Source organism: Protopterus annectens, chromosome 4.part0 (genome assembly GCF_019279795.1).
Source record: "Protopterus annectens isolate FY-2018-M chromosome 4.part0, PAN1.0, whole genome shotgun sequence".
Lineage (NCBI taxonomy): Eukaryota > Metazoa > Chordata > Ceratodontiformes > Protopteridae > Protopterus > Protopterus annectens.
This window is the reverse complement of record NC_056733.1, coordinates 299,978,387-299,997,969: the sequence shown is the minus strand read 5'-3', so window position 1 is coordinate 299,997,969 and position 19,583 is coordinate 299,978,387. Positions and strand designations below refer to the sequence as shown.

The 19,583-nt window shown below is 37.8% G+C and overlaps 1 protein-coding gene across 2 annotated transcripts in view; it reads left to right on the top strand.

The window, feature by feature from the left end:
* FBXO21 (F-box protein 21) overlaps positions 1-19,583 on the top strand; it is a 686,173-nt gene that overhangs the window by 88,623 nt on the left and 577,967 nt on the right. For both annotated transcript variants that reach the window (XM_044068290.1, XM_044068289.1), the window contains exon 3: positions 1,373-1,467. In XM_044068290.1, coding sequence (XP_043924225.1) covers positions 1,373-1,467 — 95 coding nt within the window. The remainder of the gene's footprint in view (positions 1-1,372; positions 1,468-19,583) is intronic.

Sequence of the window (19,583 nt, the reverse complement as noted above, 5' to 3'; positions counted from 1 at the left end):
TTATGTATCAGTCTGCTTCAGGATGTACTGATGTCTTGATAGGTATATGTGTGCAATGTAATGAAACAAGTACAGAGGGAGTTTTGCGACGCTATAAAACTGGTGCATTGCAGTTCTCTGCTCCAAGTGGGTGGATGGGAAATGTATATAGTCATCCACCTTGCTGCACATTGCTTCTAGGAATTTTGCCAGGATATGACTAGCAGATGTCTGCGATACTCCCACAGCATCCCCCCTGGAATGTCCCAGATCCAACTACACCCAGGCTGAGACGCACTTATTTTAAGGGGAATTGGGCACACATATTGCAGACAGCCTACACCAGTTTTCTGTCCAGCCAGTATCTGTCGATTTACTTGCTGGTCTGACAACTGGCTAAGTTGTAGTCTTGCGCTGTCTCTAACTGGCTGCCTTCTAGGTTGCACATCCACAGCCTCATTTATAGCTTGTATCACTGCAGCCTGTTGCAGTTCATTAACAGCAGGTTGCATTGTTATATATTTTTGATCCTTTAATACATATTTCGCTGTAATCCATAGTATTTGCTTGAAGTACTTGGCGTCCATAAAGCGTATGCCGAGGATTTCAGAAATGAAGTCAGTGTGGCTGTTTGTCACATTTAAGTTGTGTTGTGTGCTCACCGTGTATTTTGGAATCAGACTGGCATGCGAGGAATCCCTAATTATCCTACTCTGAATACTTAAGTACCTGGGCTGCCTTCCCCATGTCTTCTGAAATCGCATCCACAACAGGTACGCTGAAGTCTTCCTTCAGCACGCTGTGCTATCTGCAAATAGCTTCTGCAAACTTTATTTTATGGAATCCAGCCCAATGTGTTTTTAATAAGGTGATATTTGAGTGTATTGTCAATTTGTGATCATGTGATAATGACACATTACTAGTTTGATTATTTCAGTGAGCATTTGAATTGATTGTGGATGCTCTGAAAAAAGTTCTTATTTTGATTAAAAGAACATAATCACATAACATTTCCAATTTTGGTTGCCTGTTGTACTTTTGAAGCTGTTTAGTTTTTTTTTTTCATTAAGTTTACATTTCAGCCAGCCATTGTCATTTGGTTGTTTGAAAATACAACACGTTTGTAATTTGAGTATGAAATCTCTGATGCTCATGTCCACTAAATGCAAGTAGAAGGCTTTGGATTCCAATTAGATGATCTTATTTATTCTGAACCTGTCTCTGAGAAACTCGGATTCTTTGTCGCCTTTTGAACTGGCATACTTTTGAAATATAGCTGCAAAAAGAAGAAAATGGTTATAATGTTGTAGGCACTATGTAAATGACATGACATTGGCTCCATACTGTCTTTGCCAAGGGATAATAGTGTCTTGCTCTGCTTTGCATGTGGCAGGTCCCGTGTTTTGGGCTGGATGATGTAGATGTTCTTGGCTGTCCAGTGCATTTCATGGAGGATGAACTTCTTTCCATCCTGAATACTGAATCAGGGTAAGTGGGGTAGATGATTAACATTTATGATTTGGGTTTGTGGTTATCAACTCAGTTTTGATTATCTGAGTGTAGCACTCGTCTTGGTGCATCTTTAATCATGGCTGACCATCCATAGAGAGAGACTTTTATTGCGTGTTTGCCACGTGCACCTTTGAAGTCTGTTGATTTTCTGGTAAGTTATTTGTTCTGTGCATGTTACTGTCATATCTAGGAAGTATAGGCCACTACTTAAGCCATAATTAAACAATCACAAAGATGTTCACAGAAACAGAAAGACGTAGCCAATTGCTTTCTGCTTGTTCTTCCTGCCTGCTGCAGTACATTTTCTTTTACATGTATTAAAAAGCTTTTATACTCAGACTATATGTATTTTAAGCTGTAGTGGTTGTGAGTAGTATTAATTACACAAAGAGTAAGGTGTGATGGGAATACACCGTGTATGACAGACTATACCCTTTTATCTGCTATTTCCCACAATATTTGAAATCAGCCATTCAAGGATAGCCAGTGCCACACAGTAAGAGGTGAAACTTTATCAGTGTTACGATAGTCTTCCCATCTGAAGTAGCAGGGCTTATCATTGGGCAAATAATTTTGCCTTCTTCTGTTGGTATTCCATGAACAGGATGCTACTTGAGTGATGATTACTAGTGCCCCAGGAAGTTTCTTTTCCCTCGACAATCTGGACCGGTAGGCTGTATCATTATGAAACCACATTCCTAACCAACAAGCTCTTAATAAATCTTGTTAAAGGTAACAGCACATTCACTTTATCCTACTTTATATAGCCTTTCAGTCTTTTTGTTTTTGTATTGGCTGTAAAGTAAGAGCTTCCTGTTTAAGTACTAAACTGTTTACCCAAAGTTAGAATGAGCCATCTTGGACTGGAGATGCTTGTGATAAAATAGTTTCTACTCACTTAAGCCATACAACCTGATTTGTCCAACAGGGAATGGTTTCACAATTTCATAGTTTCTTTTAAGCTGTGTAAAAATCAATGACCATTATAATGCAAGCTCCAAGGTCATAGAGTAGACATTCACACCAAACCAGGTGTCTAAAGATTTCTTGAATAATTCTAGTGACTTAATTTCCTTACTTGTAAAGACTCTCTCTTGCATGATTTCACAGTACTTTAGGTGATAAACCTTGATCTAAAAGTGCTTCTGTATTTTGCTATTTGAAAGGCATAATTTTCCCCACAAGATGTTTGCCCCGATTCCAGCAATGCATTATTGAACAAAAGACATATTTTTCCATCATGAAGTGCATGGTTTGCTAGGTAATCAGCCACATAGTCAATGATAACTGATAGAAACGTTTATATGTAAATGCACTGTACTACGTAATCCTTTTAGTAAATTTTCTTTGAGCACTTTCTAATATGGAGAGGTCACCCCCTGAATGTATACAAAATAATGAGTTGTATTCAATTATAGGGCTAATATAAATTGTAAATAATTTCAGAATGGCTGCAACAGCGCAAAGTAAACGGTTGTTCATGTCTGAAGTGACATTAAGTCCATTTGTATTTAATCATTAAAAACAGTTTGGACACATATGAATTGAATGCCAAATAATCTCATGATGATAAAAATGCTCCAATTTTAATTTCACCAGCATTTTTAGATAACCAAAAAGTGTGATTAATAAGCAAAAATGAAAATACAAAGTGGAACAGTGTGGGGCTTAAAATAGACCACTGTGGGACACCAGTAGCAATCTCTGCCCAGTTTTAAGAGTCCCTGAACTTTAGCATATAGACATCTATGTCTAAGTCATCAACTAACCCATAGAATAATATTTAGATTTATCCTATGCTTTACCAGTGAATTAATTATTGTTGCAAGGGTGATGCAAGTAAAAGTCTTTGATGTATGTATGGGATTGAAATGGTCTTATAGCAGGAAGTAGAATGTGTTTTGCTTTAGTTTGCCAAGAATGTCAGCTGACGTATGACAGTACGTACAGCTATGTAATGCTTTATCATGTGTAAGTAGTTCATTGTTATTTGGTGCCTACCTTTTTTTAGTCCGGTAAAAAAATAGTTGCTTACAGTAGCTTGATGGGTAACAGCATAGCAATCTAATTCAGAAAATAGGTGCATGTGCATTGGCAAACTGATCCTTGGTTTAAGAGAGAGACACTACACTGACAGCTACAGGAAATGTATTAGAAGAAAGTTAAAACTTGAAGATTTATAACTTCATAACTACATCATTTAAAAAGAAATGAAAATGTAGACTAAAAAAGGATTCCTTAAAAGGTAGAATGAACCAAAAGAAAAAAAGTAATTGAAGCAAATAAAATGGATACAAAATGAAAGTGCTTTCTTTCATGTCTGGTTCCCATAATGACACATTTTATTAAACTCTTCTGTTATTCCAGTGGGTAATGGCATTTTTTCAGACATTTGCTTTCTGCTGAGGAAACCAAAACTAGCAGTCTCTGGCTTTATCTTCTCTGGTCCTTGCATTTCTGTTACAGACCCTTTTTTGTGTACTTAAATTACCTTTAACTTGACACAACATGACTACTTTAACTTGACACAACAGGACTACTGTTCTTTTATATGTCTCATTATTACTGTTATTTTTGCCCTCACTGCACTAACATTTTGTTTTCTCCTTGCATATGTTAAATTGCATCTTTTTTGCTGCCCATCAACAATTTTGTTTTTGATACAGTCATGATATCATAACATTACTATAGTTTAGAGACTGGGTGAGCTGTACACAAGCACCCTGATTAGAGAACTCAGACTGAAGGAAACCCAACCTCTGCCTTTATTTTACACTTGCTAAGCAACACTTTTTCTGTTTAGCGAATGTAAAATTAAAAAAAAAGAAAAAAAGAAAATTAAAAAAAAAATTAGAAAGGTGTGTGTCTGTTTATGTCTGTGTGAGTGTATGTGTGCATGAAAGTGAGTGAGATCGATCGAGCCATTATTTTACACTTACAAAGCAGCACTTTTACTGTTTAGTGAGTATAAAATTAAAAGAAACATACAGAATAAATAAAAGTGTGTGTGCAAGTGTGTGTATGGGTGTTTATGCTTCTGTCTGTTGTGTGATTGTATGTATGCCTGCAGGCATTGGCGAAGTCAGGCTTTATAGCACCCCTGGGTGGGCATTATTTGCAAAGTAACACACACCATGTTGGGTACTATTGCTTGCTTATTCTCTCCCTCAAAAGTGATTCTTTGGACACCAAATCTCCTTACACAAAGGGAATATGCTATTTCTGTCTGGTCTTCTTTCATCACTCTTTTTGTATTACATTCACCAGCTCATTAAACAAACCTGCTGTTAGTATAGCAACCAGGTATACCTGGATACAAAATTTTGTATTAATTAATTTCAGGTCACTACTTACAAATGCTGAGAACCTGCAGAATATATGCGCACACTCACATGTATGTATGTGTGTGTGTGTGTGTGTGTGTGTGTGTGTGCGCGTGTGTATATATATCTGTGTGTGTGCTCCTCAAACTAAAAACTACCTCTGTAGCTGTAGACCAACTCCCATCAGACTACCTAAAAATGGCCGCCGTAGTCATAGCCTTCCCTGTGTCCATATTAATTAAAAGGTCCGTTGCAGAAAGATATAGTCCCATCACTGTGGAAAAAATCCTACATCTTACAACTGCACAAAGGTGGCACATTTGCAGAGTTTAATAACTACAGACCAGTAGTGATTCTCTCCCCCTCTCCAAAATATTAAAGAAATGCATTCATATGCAGCTGATGCAATACCTAACCTCAAATAACCTGCTGTCAGAAATGCAACATGGCTTTAGGCCTCAGCACAGCACCACTACTGCTCTACTACATTTTATCAGTGTAATAAACCAGTATAAAAACAATGATCTGCTTGTGTTCATCATGTTCTTAGACTTATAAAAGGCATTTGATACGGTCTTGCGCAAGCAACTGCTCATTCAGTTCTCTTCAATAGGACATTCACAAAACTCTTTGTCATGGTTATTAACTCACCTGTCTGGAAGGCAACAAGCCATTAAATGACAGCAAACCTAGTCATCCTTTCAACCTGTTACTACAGGTGTCTCTTGGAGCTCTATCCTGGGCCCTATGTGCAGCCTCAACAATAAATAAGCTCCAAGCCATTACCCACAAGTCTTTCTCTTCTATAGAAACCTGCCTCAAAGAATCAAACCTCCTACTCAACCCCTAGAAAACTAAGTTAATGCTTTTTACCTTGAAAAGTTGACAAAGTCAAAAGCAGTCTTTTACCATAAAGTCAGCAAATAATACTGTCATTGAAACTATAACTCACATTAAACTTCTAGGCATTATAATAAATGACAGTCTCACACATAACCAGACTCTGATTTACCCCAAATAAAGTTCAGCTGTCCTAGTAGGATTTTCCTGACATTTACCAGAAACTAGGTTCCCTTTATAGGCTTAATGGAGTCTTTACAGATACTGCAAGAAAAACTCGAGCCACTACCTTCTTATTGCTAACTCTCTTATATGCTGCTTCTATCCTAACAAACTTATATAATACTCAAAGGAAGAAAATTGCCTCCTGTTACAAAAAAATAGCTAAATTTGCCATCAGTCTCCCTCGTAGGACCCACCATTATCATAGCTTTAAGCAATTAAACTGGCTTGAACTACACAACTACCTGCCATATTTACAACTAACTACAGTGCACAAACTCATTCATCATCCACAAAAATGCCCTGCACTACAAAACTTATTACTGCCCTACTTTCCAGCAAGGGACCTCTGTTCTAGTAACAAATTCTTACTACTCATTTAAGTCAAATAATTTTGCAAGAGACTGACAGTACTTCAGTACATTGCTGGACTCTGAAATAGTATCCCCACACAAATAAACCTCTCCAGCAAACTCAGTGGTTTTAAACCACTGCTTAAACAACATCTTAATCAATCCTGGTCCTGCACAATGCTCATTACCAGGTTAAGACTTTGTGCAGACCATACAATAGTCTCCAAATACTCTCCTTAAACAGAATGCACTCAACCTCTCACTGACATGACAAAACAATTTTTATGCACAACTGCTGCCCACACAGTCCACTAAGTTGCACGTGGGCTTTCTCTTTAGTAATTTCTCTGTAAAATCTTAGAATCTGTAAATGCAACTACTGTATGTGTATAAATATAAGTAGAAGTATAACTACACTGTATTTAACTGGAAGCAAGTATAATGCAGTGTAAGCAAATGGAGCTTTTCTCCCTGGGCCTGCGCTGAAAATGGGTGTTACCCAGTGGGACTTTCCCAGTAAACAAATATATATATATATATATATATATTTTTTATATATATATATATATATATATATATATATATCTACACACACACGTGTGCATCTCTCTCTCTCTCTCTATATATATATATATATATGTATGTGTGTGTATGTGTATATATATATATATATATATATATATATATATATATATATATATATATATATATGTATGTATGTGTGTGTGTGTGTGTGTGTGTATATATATATATATATATATATATATATATATACTTGGATCTTTCGACTTTTTCCCCCGGTTAGGGGGGTTGCCACAGTGGAACTCTGGTTCGCTAATGACTGGCAGTGGAACTCCGGTTCGCTAATGACTGGCAGTGAATTTTTTATGGTGTCGAGTTGCCAAGCCGGTGTACAACCTTCAAAGAAGGCACACATACACATGCTCTCACCTACCTGCCTGCATGTCCTTAAATTCATTTGACTGTGGGGAGGACATGCAGACTCTGCACAGAAGACGCTCCAGCCGAGAATTGAACTGGAAAACCTCTTGCAGTGAGGTAACAGCGCTAAACGCTGTACCACCGCAGCCTATATATATATATATATATATCTATATATATATATATATCTATATATATATCTATATGTGTATATGTATATGAATGTGTGTGCATGCACTCACACACATAAATGTATAAACGTGAGCCTGCAGACACACGTGTATAATATACATATACATATACAGTGGATATAAAAAGTGTACACGCCCCTGTTAAAATGCCAGGTTTTTGTGATATAAAAAAAATGACACCACAATAAATCCTTTCAAAACTGTTCCCACCTTTAATGTGACCTATAACCTGTACAATTCAATTGAAAACAAACAAATCTGTTAGGGGAAAATATATAAAAAATAAAAAACACAATAAACTGGTTGTATAAGTGTGTACACCCTTAAAGTAATACTTTGTTGAAGCACCTTTTGATTTAATTACAGCATCCAGTCTTGGTATACACCTACCATCAATTAAAGAGACTGATTAACCGTAAATAAAGTTCAGCTTTCCTAGTAGGATTTTCCTGACATTTACTCAGTTGCCTGCTACAGCAAAAGCCATGGTCCGCAGACAGCTTACAAATCATCAAAGCGATATCATTGTTGAAAGGTATCTGTCAGAAGGGTACAAAAAATGTCCACAGCATTGGATATACCCTGGAACACAATGAAGCCAGTTATCAAAAAGTGGAGAAAATATGGAACAGTGACGTTGAAAAGAACTGGATGTCCCTCCAAAATTGATGAAAAGACAAGACAAAAACTGGCCAGGGAGGCTGCCAAGAGACCTACAGTAACACTGAAGGAGCTGCAGGAATTTCTGGCAAGTACTGGTTGTGTACTACATGTGACAACAATCTCCCGTATTCTCCATATGTCTGGGCTATGGCGTAGGTTTGCAGGACGGAAGCCTTTTCTTATACAGAAAAAACATCCAGGCCCAGCTACAATTTGCAAAACAATACATCAAGTTTCCCAAAAGCATTTAGGAAAACGTGTTATGGTTCGATGAGACCAAGGTTGAACTTTTTGACCACAATTCCAAAAGGTACGTTTGGCACAAAAACAACACTTTGCATCACCAAAAGAACACCATCCCCACGGTGAAGCATGGTGGTGGTATCATGCTTTGGGGTTGCTTTTCTTCAGCTGGAACTGGGGTTTTAGTGAAGGTGGAGGGAATTATGAACAGTTCCAAGTACCGGTCACTTTTGGCCCAAAACCTTCAGGCATCTGCTAGACAGACTAAGATGAAGAGGAATTTCACCTTTCAACATGACAATGACCCTAAGCATACATCCAAATCAACAAAGGAATGGCTTCACTGGAAGAAAATTAAAGTTTTGGAATGGCCCGGCCATAGCCCAGACCTAAATCCAATAGGAAATATGTGGAGTGACCTGAAGAGAGTTGTGCACATGAGATGCTCTTGCAATCTGACAGATTTGGAGCACTTTTGCAAGGAAGAGTGGGCAAATATTGCCAAGTCAAGATGTGCCATGCTGATAGACTTCTACCCAAGAAGACTGAATGCTGCAAGTAAATCAAAAGGTGCTTCAACTAAGTATTAGTCTAAGGGTATGCACACTTATGCAACCAGCTTATTGTACGTTTTTTATTTTTTATATTTTTCCCCTAACATATTTGTTTGTATTTCAAATGAATTGTACAGGTTATAGGTTAAATTAAAGGTGGGAAAAGTTTTGAAATTATTTATTGTGGTCTCATTGTTTTATATCACAAAAACCTGGCATTTTAACAGGGGTGTGCACACTTTTTATATTCACTGTATACATACATAGATTATATATATATATATATATATATATATACATATATATATATATATATATATATATATATTATTATATATGGGTCTACCTGAAAACACAGACGAGATAAACACCACAAAACCGAAAGTTCAAAAACACTAAACATCACATGCCCGACAAACCACAATACCGATAATCAATAAAACAAAACAAATACCTTTTCCGTAAAACACACACACACAATACAAGCACACCAAAAACCTTACAAACCTACACTAAACCTTACATACACAACTATCTATGCACTAACCTTAACCCAAACCGTAAGGTCCGTCACTATAGCACACTCACCTAACCCTAAAGTCTGTCACTATCGCACACTTACCTTACCCGCACCCTGACCCTAACGTCCGTCACTATCACACTTACCTTAACATGTCTGTGTTCTCAGCATCGGGATTTTCAATCGTCGGGTCGTCTCCGTTGTCGATCTTCCGGTGTCTGTTATCAGCGTTCTATATATATATATCTATATATATCTAGATATATATAGATATATATATATATATATATATATATATAGCTTGGGCACACCTATTTGAGAGAGGTTTTACCTTTGTACCGGCTAACAGTAGACTGGAAGAGGCTCTGCTACAACTGAAACTGTTAACATGTAAAATCAACCTCTCACTTAAGACAACAAACAAATTGATATGAGCTTCATGTGTAATTCTAACATAAAAAGAACCAGTACATTCAATCCTCCCCTGCACCCAAGTGCTCTATTGTTTGAGAAACTAAGTTCAATTTCAGAAGTTTTCTCAAACAGTCCCGGGCAGGCTCCTCTGACTGTAACCTGAGTGAACAAGACAAAACATTGCTTAAGACTATATCGGACATAAACAGGTGAGGGTGATGAAACCCGATAAGGGGAGTGGCCTTGTTGTTCTGGACAAGGATGATTATATAAAAAAAAATGTTTAGTTTGCTTTATTCAGTTACCTATGAAAAAGCCTCCACAAATTTACTTAATATTGCATATCGGAAAATTGATTTAATAGTAGAAGAAATGTTGAATAATGAACAGATTACAGTTGAAGAACACGATTTTGTGCACGCTGGTAACCTAAAAATTCCTATTATCTTTGGGATTAGCAAAATGCGCAAGTGTTTATCGGACTCCCCCCTTCGTCTGATTGTTGATGCTAAGACATCCAAAATTTTTTGCATAGCCAAATATATCAATTATTACATCAAAATTGTATTAGACGTTAATCCTGTCCTGCTTAAGGACTCCTGGGACATTTTAGAGAGAGAATGAGTAACAGACTAACTTTTTAGAGAAGGGATAATTTTTGTTACCATGGACATATAGCACTTATACTCAGTAATCCCCCCACGTGACTGGGGTGTTATGCTTTTATGAATACTTAAGAACGGTGACAGGTATTAGCCGAAGGAGATTGGAAGCTTTGAGAGAATTCATGGAAATAGTCTTGGAGAATAGCTATTTGATATCTGGCGCCAAATTTTTAGACAAAACACTGGGATGGCTATGGGGGCAGCATGTGCCCCCATATTTGCCAATGATGTACTGTACTACTGGGAAACACACTATGTCCTTAATTCAGTTTTCAAGGATTCCTGGCTTTTCTATGGACGCTTTTTAGATTACATGATATTCTTTTGGAATGACAGAGATGAGACTGCACCAATTATTTGAGTATTTACATTCTACAACCAACTTTTTAGCTTTCACTGTGGACATTCAGGGGGACTCGGTGCACTTCTTATATATCTCCCTTAGGAAGAATTACGACAAAAAAAGTTTTGATTCTACAATATAATCGAAAACCCAGTTATTTTAATTCCTTCCTCCATTTTGAAAGCATGCACCCTCTACACCAAAAGAAGTCCATAGTTAAGGGGGCAATGTGTTAGATTATCCCTTAAGGTATCGGACAACATTGATTTCCAAGTGGAAATGTTACATCGAAAGGATATGTTTTCTAGGAGAGGTTGCTTAGAAAAATATTTGAAAAACATTTTTAGTGAAGTGTTCAACAAAAGGAGGACATGGCATTTTTTTCCCCTTTACTAGGGAAAGTTCATGAACTTGACATTAATGAAAGGCAAGACACTATAACCCAAGTAAATAGAGGGGAAAGGTTCAACCAAGGTTTAACTGACTTATACGGGGCAGTTTAAAGGTCTTAACTCATTATATCCGAGTGAACCCTCCAGGTGCATCTGCAGTTAACTCCTGTTGACACCTCTAGGCGTCAAATATTTTTTGTTCATATTTACATCAATAATTCCAAAACCATGCTGTGTGCGCAAGGTTTTAAAAATTTCATCTTAAAGCTTACATAATGGCAAACTCAACTGCATTAATATTTGATCTCTGTTAGTGCAGTTAAAGAGATATTAACTGTTATTTTATGATATTAATTTATATGGATACAACTTTCACATTTTTCTAAATACAGCAGCAACCAAGTAACAAAGACAGAACTCTTTAGCCTCATATGAAAGCTCTCAGCTAGATGAGTAGAATGCTGCTGACTGTGTTGTGTGCAACTTGTGGTTGCTGAGATATTGTAAGTTGCTTCCAAAGTATTACAAATGTAATTGTTACTGTTTACCGTGATTTATAAAATTCTGTTTACAACCTAGAACCTAAGAAATACTACCACTATAAAAATAATTTGTGCTGAAGAATTTGCTGTTCATAACTTCTTTCATAACATCTATGGTTCTAGAGATATGAACATTTGTTTCAAATGTGAGGACATAATTTGATTCTGTCAAAAGGCTTTAGGCTCTGCCCATTGGAAGTTACAATGCAAACTTCCTGAGCTCCACTGGAGTGAATGAGTTAAGGAAATTGTGGAAAGGTATTGGGACTGTTTTCCATTTAAATAGTGAACACCTAGTCAGAAGCTGGAACAAAACCAGTTGTGGTATATAAAAAGGCTTCTAGTTTCAAGATGATCCTAGAAAGGGCAGGTACAAATAAACATGTGGGAAAGATGGCCAAATATGGGAATTGCAATTCATGTAAATATATATTTGAAGGGTCCCCAGTTTTAGTCAGTGGGTTTGGTGAAATTCATCTTAATCAAATATTTTTATATAGCAGTAAAGAGATGGTTTACATGGCACTATGTAAGTCCTGTCCCCACATTCTATATTGGTAAAACCAAAAGAACTATTAGACAAAGGGTCTATGAGCATTATTATGACATCAAGAGAAGAGATGAACACAATGCCTCAGCGAGACATATTACAATGTACCCCAAGCATCTTTTTAAATTTTATGTGATCGACCAGGCAAAACTAGGAGATCGGAGGGGACCCATTGATGATTATCTTGAGTTCCTCAAATTAAAATGGCAATTGAAAACCAATGCCACTCAACATCCGGGGTTAAATGAGAATGTCTCCATTTCCAGTATGTTAACGTTGAGAGCTTATTATTTATAAGTAAATTGGAAAATCAGGGGGGCACTTTTTATCAACTTCCCATAGATAAATAAGAGCATTAATAAACCATATTGTTTCTATCCATTTTTTCCTATGCATTTATGGATGTCTTCTTCTTTCGGCTTTTCCCATTTAGGGGTCGCCACAGCGGATCACCTGTCCACTCATGATTGGCAGTGGAGTTTTACAGTGTCGAGTTGCCAGCCCGGCGCCCAACCTTCCACAGAAGGCACACACACACCTAGGGCTAATTTAGAGTGTCCAATCCACCTACAGCATGTCTTTGGGATGTGGGAGGAAACTGGACCACCCGGAGGAAACCCACGCAACCACAGGGAGCCACAGGGAGGACATGCAGACTCCACACAGAAGGCACCCCAGCCGAGGATCGAACCGGAGAACCTCTTGCTGTGAGGCAGCAACTCTAACCGCTGCACCACCGTGGCTGTATTTATGGATGTAATCTGACAAATTTTATAATGGATAAGACTTAAGTGAAAACCAGGTATTGATCTTAATTGGGTATTTGTGTTTTATGTTACAAAGTGCTATGGCTCTTTTACTACTGTGTTTGGATTATTTTCACATATTCCTTCGTGTGTGTTGCCTTTTTTTATTTATGTACTTAGAATGTAATGTAATTTAAAACTGTTTTATGATTAAATGTCAGGGTTACAGTCCTTTTAAGTACATTTTACCATTTTTAATTGGCTGGGAATTGTCAATTAGAACCACCCATGAGGGATAAAAAAAAGGGTGTAATTCATTTACATTTTGTTCTGAAAAAGTCCTGACACTTTGGGGATGAAAACACATAACCTGCTTAACCTTTGGTTATTAATAAAGTATTGTACAGCGGCACTCTGCTCTTAAGACTTCATTCTTCCTTTTGCTTCAATGTGTGTGTGTGTGTGTAAAAATATATATATATATATATATATATATATATATATATATATATATATATATATATATATATATATACATATATATATATATATATATATATATATATATATATATACACACACACACATGTATATATATATGTGTGTGTGTGTGTGTGTGTCTAGGACTACTGATCGCCTACACATTTCAACGAAACTAAAACAGGGGAGCGCACTTTTGCGAAAGTGCTTTCTTACTGAAAAGCACTTTCGCGAAATTAAGCTAAAAAAAGAAAAAACATGAGAAAATGGCTTTTGCTCAGATCGCGGCACAGTGGGGATAAGGGAATATTCCCTTTTCCCCACTGTAGTGCAATCTTGGAGTGAGAATATAAAAGTAGAGGTGTGTGGGGGGCTATGGGGGGTGCAGGGGGGCTTGTCGCTCTGCATAAACATGATTACTGTTTTCTTTTTAAATTTTTTTTTTTTTTTTTTTTTTTTAAGCAAACTTTCGCGAAAGTGCTTTTTTGGTGAAAAAGCACTTTCATGAAAGTGTGCTCCCCATTTCAGTTTCGTTGAAACATGTCATCGGTAATTAGTCCTAGATCCATATATCGATAAATATAGATATAGACATACATAGATATATGTATGTATGCATATATATTTAGATATGTAGTCAGATAAAAATGGTTCATTTCAGAAGACCAAAAGTTGAAATTCTTTGAAAAGACAAAAACAGTATCTGAAATGGTGGAACCTTACTCTTTTTTTCAATTAAAAGTTAAAAATTATTATTTTTTAATATTTCAGAAAATAAAAAAATCTTTATTACAATGTATTTACAGTATCCCATCAAATCTGAAGTACAAAACATTTGTAATAAACACTTTGAAAATAAATGGATTGCAGCTTTCATACTGCCTACTTTATGGCCTAACAATGAACTATATTAAGATTTAAACAATGGTGTTTTCTTATCAGTAACACAAGCCTCATTCATTGATAATGTCTCTTTTACATAGCACCATCATTTAATGCATCACCAGTTTGCAACTCAGTCCATTTACTTAAAGCATTATTTTTATTTTGTTGATTGGGGTAAAGCTATGATCTCAGTGGACTACACACAGAGAAGACACGTTACATTAATAGAGATTAACATGGATAGTACAGTAGATAAAGATAGTACATGTAGAACATACGAGATTAAGTAACTTTAGAACATCTCAGTAAAACAAAAATGGTGATTTGCTGCACATTACAATGTGTTCAGTCTACCATCATTTATATATGTGTTGTACTAGAGAAGAGATTGAAAAAACAATTAAAATGGAGAGTGAAAGCGCAAGGAAAGAAAATGTGAATAAAGAGATTGTCTACTTGCAGCTGGTGATTAAGTGATTGAGTGAATTGTTGACAGAGGTGGTGGAAGAGGTTTTGTGTTATTTGTCTTATTTTCAAGCATTTTTATGTTCATATGTAAGTACTAGGCTAGCTGCCCTTGTGGGCCATTTTATGCTTAGCCAATCTCCCTTTATGCGCTCAAATTAACCTATCCCACTTGGAGACTGTTCTTACTCATCCCGTGGTCGATAATTGTATAAAAATCCTAATTAGATTAACTGAGATCTTACTATAGATAATTTATTGTATAATACTCCTAATTAGATTAACTGGGATCTTACTATAGATAATTTGAGGGGGACCCATGCATGGGATAAAGCATTTAGGAGCTGCCACTGTCCATTAGTAGTACAGGAGGGTAAATTTTCTGTTTTCCATCCATAGAACCTGGAATATGAGCAAAGATGAACTTTGTTTTATGTAGATGGGGCATTTGTTCCTGTTCCAGAACAACGGTATCCTGTATGAGAGATTCCTGTCCGTCCAAACCATTCTGTTGATATTGCAGAAAAGGTTTAGATCCCTAGACTGTGTATTTCTGATTCCATTTGACTTGCTGACGTGCAGTAGATTTTTCTGTATTGGGTTGGAGGATGCCTTTTGTGCTAGACGCAGGTCACCTCGTAGCAGTATGTAGGATACCAAGTATAGTAACAGGGCTTTGAGTTGGACCATGTAGGGCATTTTATGTAGGCCTTGTATCCTTTTAGTGAGGTATCTATGTGGGCATTCCATTTGTTGAATGTGTCTGGACAGATACATGACGAAGGGGGCATTATATTCAATGACTGGCCTAATGAGGGCTGAGTAAAGGGGAGCAATGACATCCCTAGATTTTGACACATTCCCTTTGTTTATAAGCTTTGCTATATAGAAAGACTTTCTTATAACAAGGGACACATGTTGGTCAAAAGTTAGGTCTCTGTCCACATAAATTCCTAAATCCTGAACAACTGGGTCATCTCTTAGGGGATATATTGTTAATGTGGTAGTTCCCTGGTATAAATGACTTCCCAAAGGATGCAGTAATGCATTTTTTGGCATTTAGTTTCAGTCCATGACTTTGTGCCAGTTATTTATTTGGGACAAACCTTCCTGCAAAATGGCTAGGTCATTTGGGGATTCATTAACTTCTGCTAACTTGCAGTCATCTACAGATATAGTTGTTGTTGTGTCTTTCAGCTTTTCCCGGTTAGGGGTCACCACAGCGGAACTCCGGTCTGCTAATGATTGGCAGTAGATTTTTACGTGCCGAGTTGCCAGCTCTGACGCACAACCTTCAACGAAGGTACGCCCATTCACGCATGTCTCCACACAGAAGATGCTCTAGCTGAGAATCGAACAGGACAACGTCTTACTGTGAGGCGACAACGCTACCGCAGCACCACCACCACTGCGGTCATGTACAGATATAGTCATATTATTAAATATTGGCTTTTACTTCAGAAATGTAGATGCTAGACAGATAAAAACAAAAATGTACATTTTGCTTGGATGCACAGGTGGGATTTTGACTCCTTTCTGAAAGTTGGATAAGAGGTAATTTCTTTGAGATTAGGTGGAAGAGATTCCAAAGTTTTGGGCCTACAGTAGAGTAGCTGTGCCTAGTACATTGAAGTTTAGAAAACTGTGCTTTGAGCAGTAGCCCATTGTTTGCTTGGATTCTGAGATTGTAGAAGGATGTTTTTGGATAGAATTTGACAACAAACTGGCTAAAGGAAACTGAGTGTGGGAGTTTTTGTTTGAGAGGTCAGCAAAAGGTGTGCCCTCTGAATGACTGAGGCTTTTGTTGTGGTAGATCAGTGGTATTTTTGTCTAGGGGAGGAGAGTGATAAATCTGCAGAATTTATTGGCAAGAGTTTGAATTGTTTTTTTCATTCATTTTTGAGAAGCAGTAATAAGTGGTAGGCCATATCCAAGTTGTGACAAAAGGATGTCTTTGCCTCTGGGTGATCTTGTAACACTGGATGAAAAGTGGGATATTTGTCTGGCCTAGAATAGGAGGTAATTTATTTTTATTCTCATTTTTTCTAGGTGGATTTGAAAGGTGAAAAATGAGTCTACTCAAACTCCTAGGTATGTAAAGGAAAATACAGTTTCAGTGTGTATTGTGTGTAGATCTGATATGCAAGGAGATGGCGTATTTTATTTCTGTAGGTTTTGCACCAGAAACCATGCATTTGTTTAAAATAATTCAAAGGGTTTTTTTGTTAGAAATTCAGGTTAACAGTATGTTGAAGTAGGATTGTTAACAGTATGTTGAAGTAGGATTGTGTGTGGCATTTAAGAGTGGGGAGGAAACCACTGGTGTGGAACTGTACCATGTCTTCAACATACAGCAAAATTGGGAGTTCAGGTAAATCATAGGGAAGTATCATTGATAAAGATGGAGAAAGGTGATGTTCCTCGGGCTCATCCCTGAAGAATACCTATGATTAAGGGAGCTTTAGGGGAAGTGGAGATGCCAACTTTGTCAAAAAATTATCTGTTGGAAAGGTAGCTGTGGAACCAGAAAGTTGCTTCATGACTTAACGCCTAGTTCTAACATATGCATGTTGAGAGCGGAGTGGCCTAGCAGATGGTAAACTTTAGATGCTATTTATTCAGTCCAACTGATATAACAGATTGTTCCTTGGAGATGCTTGTTGGATCCGATCCAGCAACATGAGTGTTCCAGCCTTGAACACCTTTAGACTTTTTTTCCATTCCCATAATGCACCTATCCCCCTAAGCTCCTTCAAATCTTGTTTTCCGCCATAGTGAACAGATACGATCTGGGCAGCTAAGTGCTCCTCATCATCTCACATTTTTTCTGATAGAATGTTGTTGTTCTAAAGTTAAGAGTTTGTAAAATTTGTGTGCGTGGTAGTGTTGTTACAAAGGCTGTATTTCATTATTGTTCTACCTTTTAGCTTTTTTAGCTGTTTGTGTGCCCCACTGTCTGGACATTTTCTTGCCATAGTACTTGTGATGTTGTCATTGTTAAAACTATACATGTAGACATAGATATGAATATAGATGCAGAACTAGGATTGATATAATTTCTAAGCTTAGACTATTGCTAAACCCTTTTTCTGTGTGTGAATTACATAGTTTAATTGTATTCTTAGTTATATAGTATCTTGCATGAATACCCCATATGGCAATTCTTTACTAGTTTAGAGGGTGATTCATTACTTCATTCCTGTCCGTTAAGGTGTTTATATTTTCCTGTATAATGGGCAAGCAAACCATTTTTAAAATATGTACCCTGTGTGAGCATAAATTCCCACTACAGGATTGACACACTCAATGTTTTGTCTGCATGGGAACCTTCCACCTCAGTGTAGAGTTTGAGATGTGCAAGGGGCTTGGTCCTAGGGGTGTTTCAGACCAGAGGAATAAACTGGATTCAGAATTTTTGAAGCCGAAGAAACATGTCAAACCTGGAGACTCGGATCCAAAAGAGAGGCAGGTGACTCCACTCTCTCCAGCTTCAGCTCTGAAGTAGCCAAGGCTCTTGGACGTGACCAGGATGACAACATACACTCCACTGATGGAACTTGTCCCATCTGAGATGATATTTTTGCTGGACTGTCCAGGGAAAGAAACTCTAGATAAGAAATTGGATCAGCCCCCTCATTCCAGACCCTCTCCAATGCGGTCAACAAAATCCTTCAGGTCTTACAGGAGTACCTCTAAAGCAGATCTGGACCACTTGATGCAGAGGTTCCTGAGGAATCAGATGGAAATGGGAGTCATTCCAGCATCTTCTGCTCAAAATGTGGTTGGAGCCACACATTTTACCCTGACCATTCTTCCTTCACGAGTTTGGGCCTCAGCTCCAGTGTCTTCGGATCCGTTCTTTATCCAGGGATCTGTATCTTCAGTACAAACTTCTCAGATAATTTCCATACCGACGTCTCCGAATCTGGCTCTATAATTTCTAATCTCATCGTAGCCAACACAGTCCTTGAAGTGGGGAATGGATTGACAACCACAGCACTGGCTTTGGATCCAATGAGTCCATTTCCACTGCCCTTATCAGGCTTATCCCCTTGGGCTTCTTGGTTGTCCCTGCATCATCAGAGCCTTCCAAGGAAGTGGTCTTGAGGCTTTCAACTCCAAAGGTAAGTTCAGATCTGATGACTCGAGAGGTCTTTAGATTATTCTGTGATTGGATTAGCTTTTCAGGTGTTGCGGAAGATTAGTTCTCCAGTTAGAACTTACACTAAGCCACCTCCAAGTTTTAATCCACCTAGGTACTCCCTCCCATCTTGCTACCACTTTCTGTTTAAGTATCCAGCTGGCACTAAACTCTTAAGTCTTGAGCCCTCTGCTCCACAGCAGCTTTAGTCCTCTGAGGAGTCAGATGGCGCCACCACTGTTACAGCAGAAAAAAAGAGAACTTGCAAAAGAAAGCATCTAGACTTTCCATTGGCTTCTTCCACCTTGGATTCTGACTCTTACAATTAAGAGGGTTCCCTACTACCCCTCTGGTACATTCCTCATTTGGGGATATCCTGGAGCTTCTGCACCAGAGGGGAGTTTGGCTTGTAGACCCTCTCCCCTCTCAGAATGAGGCAGTTCTCATTGAGGCCTATAGTTCGACACCATCTGCATCCTATGTGGTTCCTTCAGCTGACAAGCTTGTAGATCTGGTGGCTCAAAGGTCATGGCTGGAGCTGGATAATTGTGAGGCAGTCCCCAGGAAACCTGACAGGATTCTAAGTCCTCCAAAAAAAGTTTTTGGCTAAATCCCCAG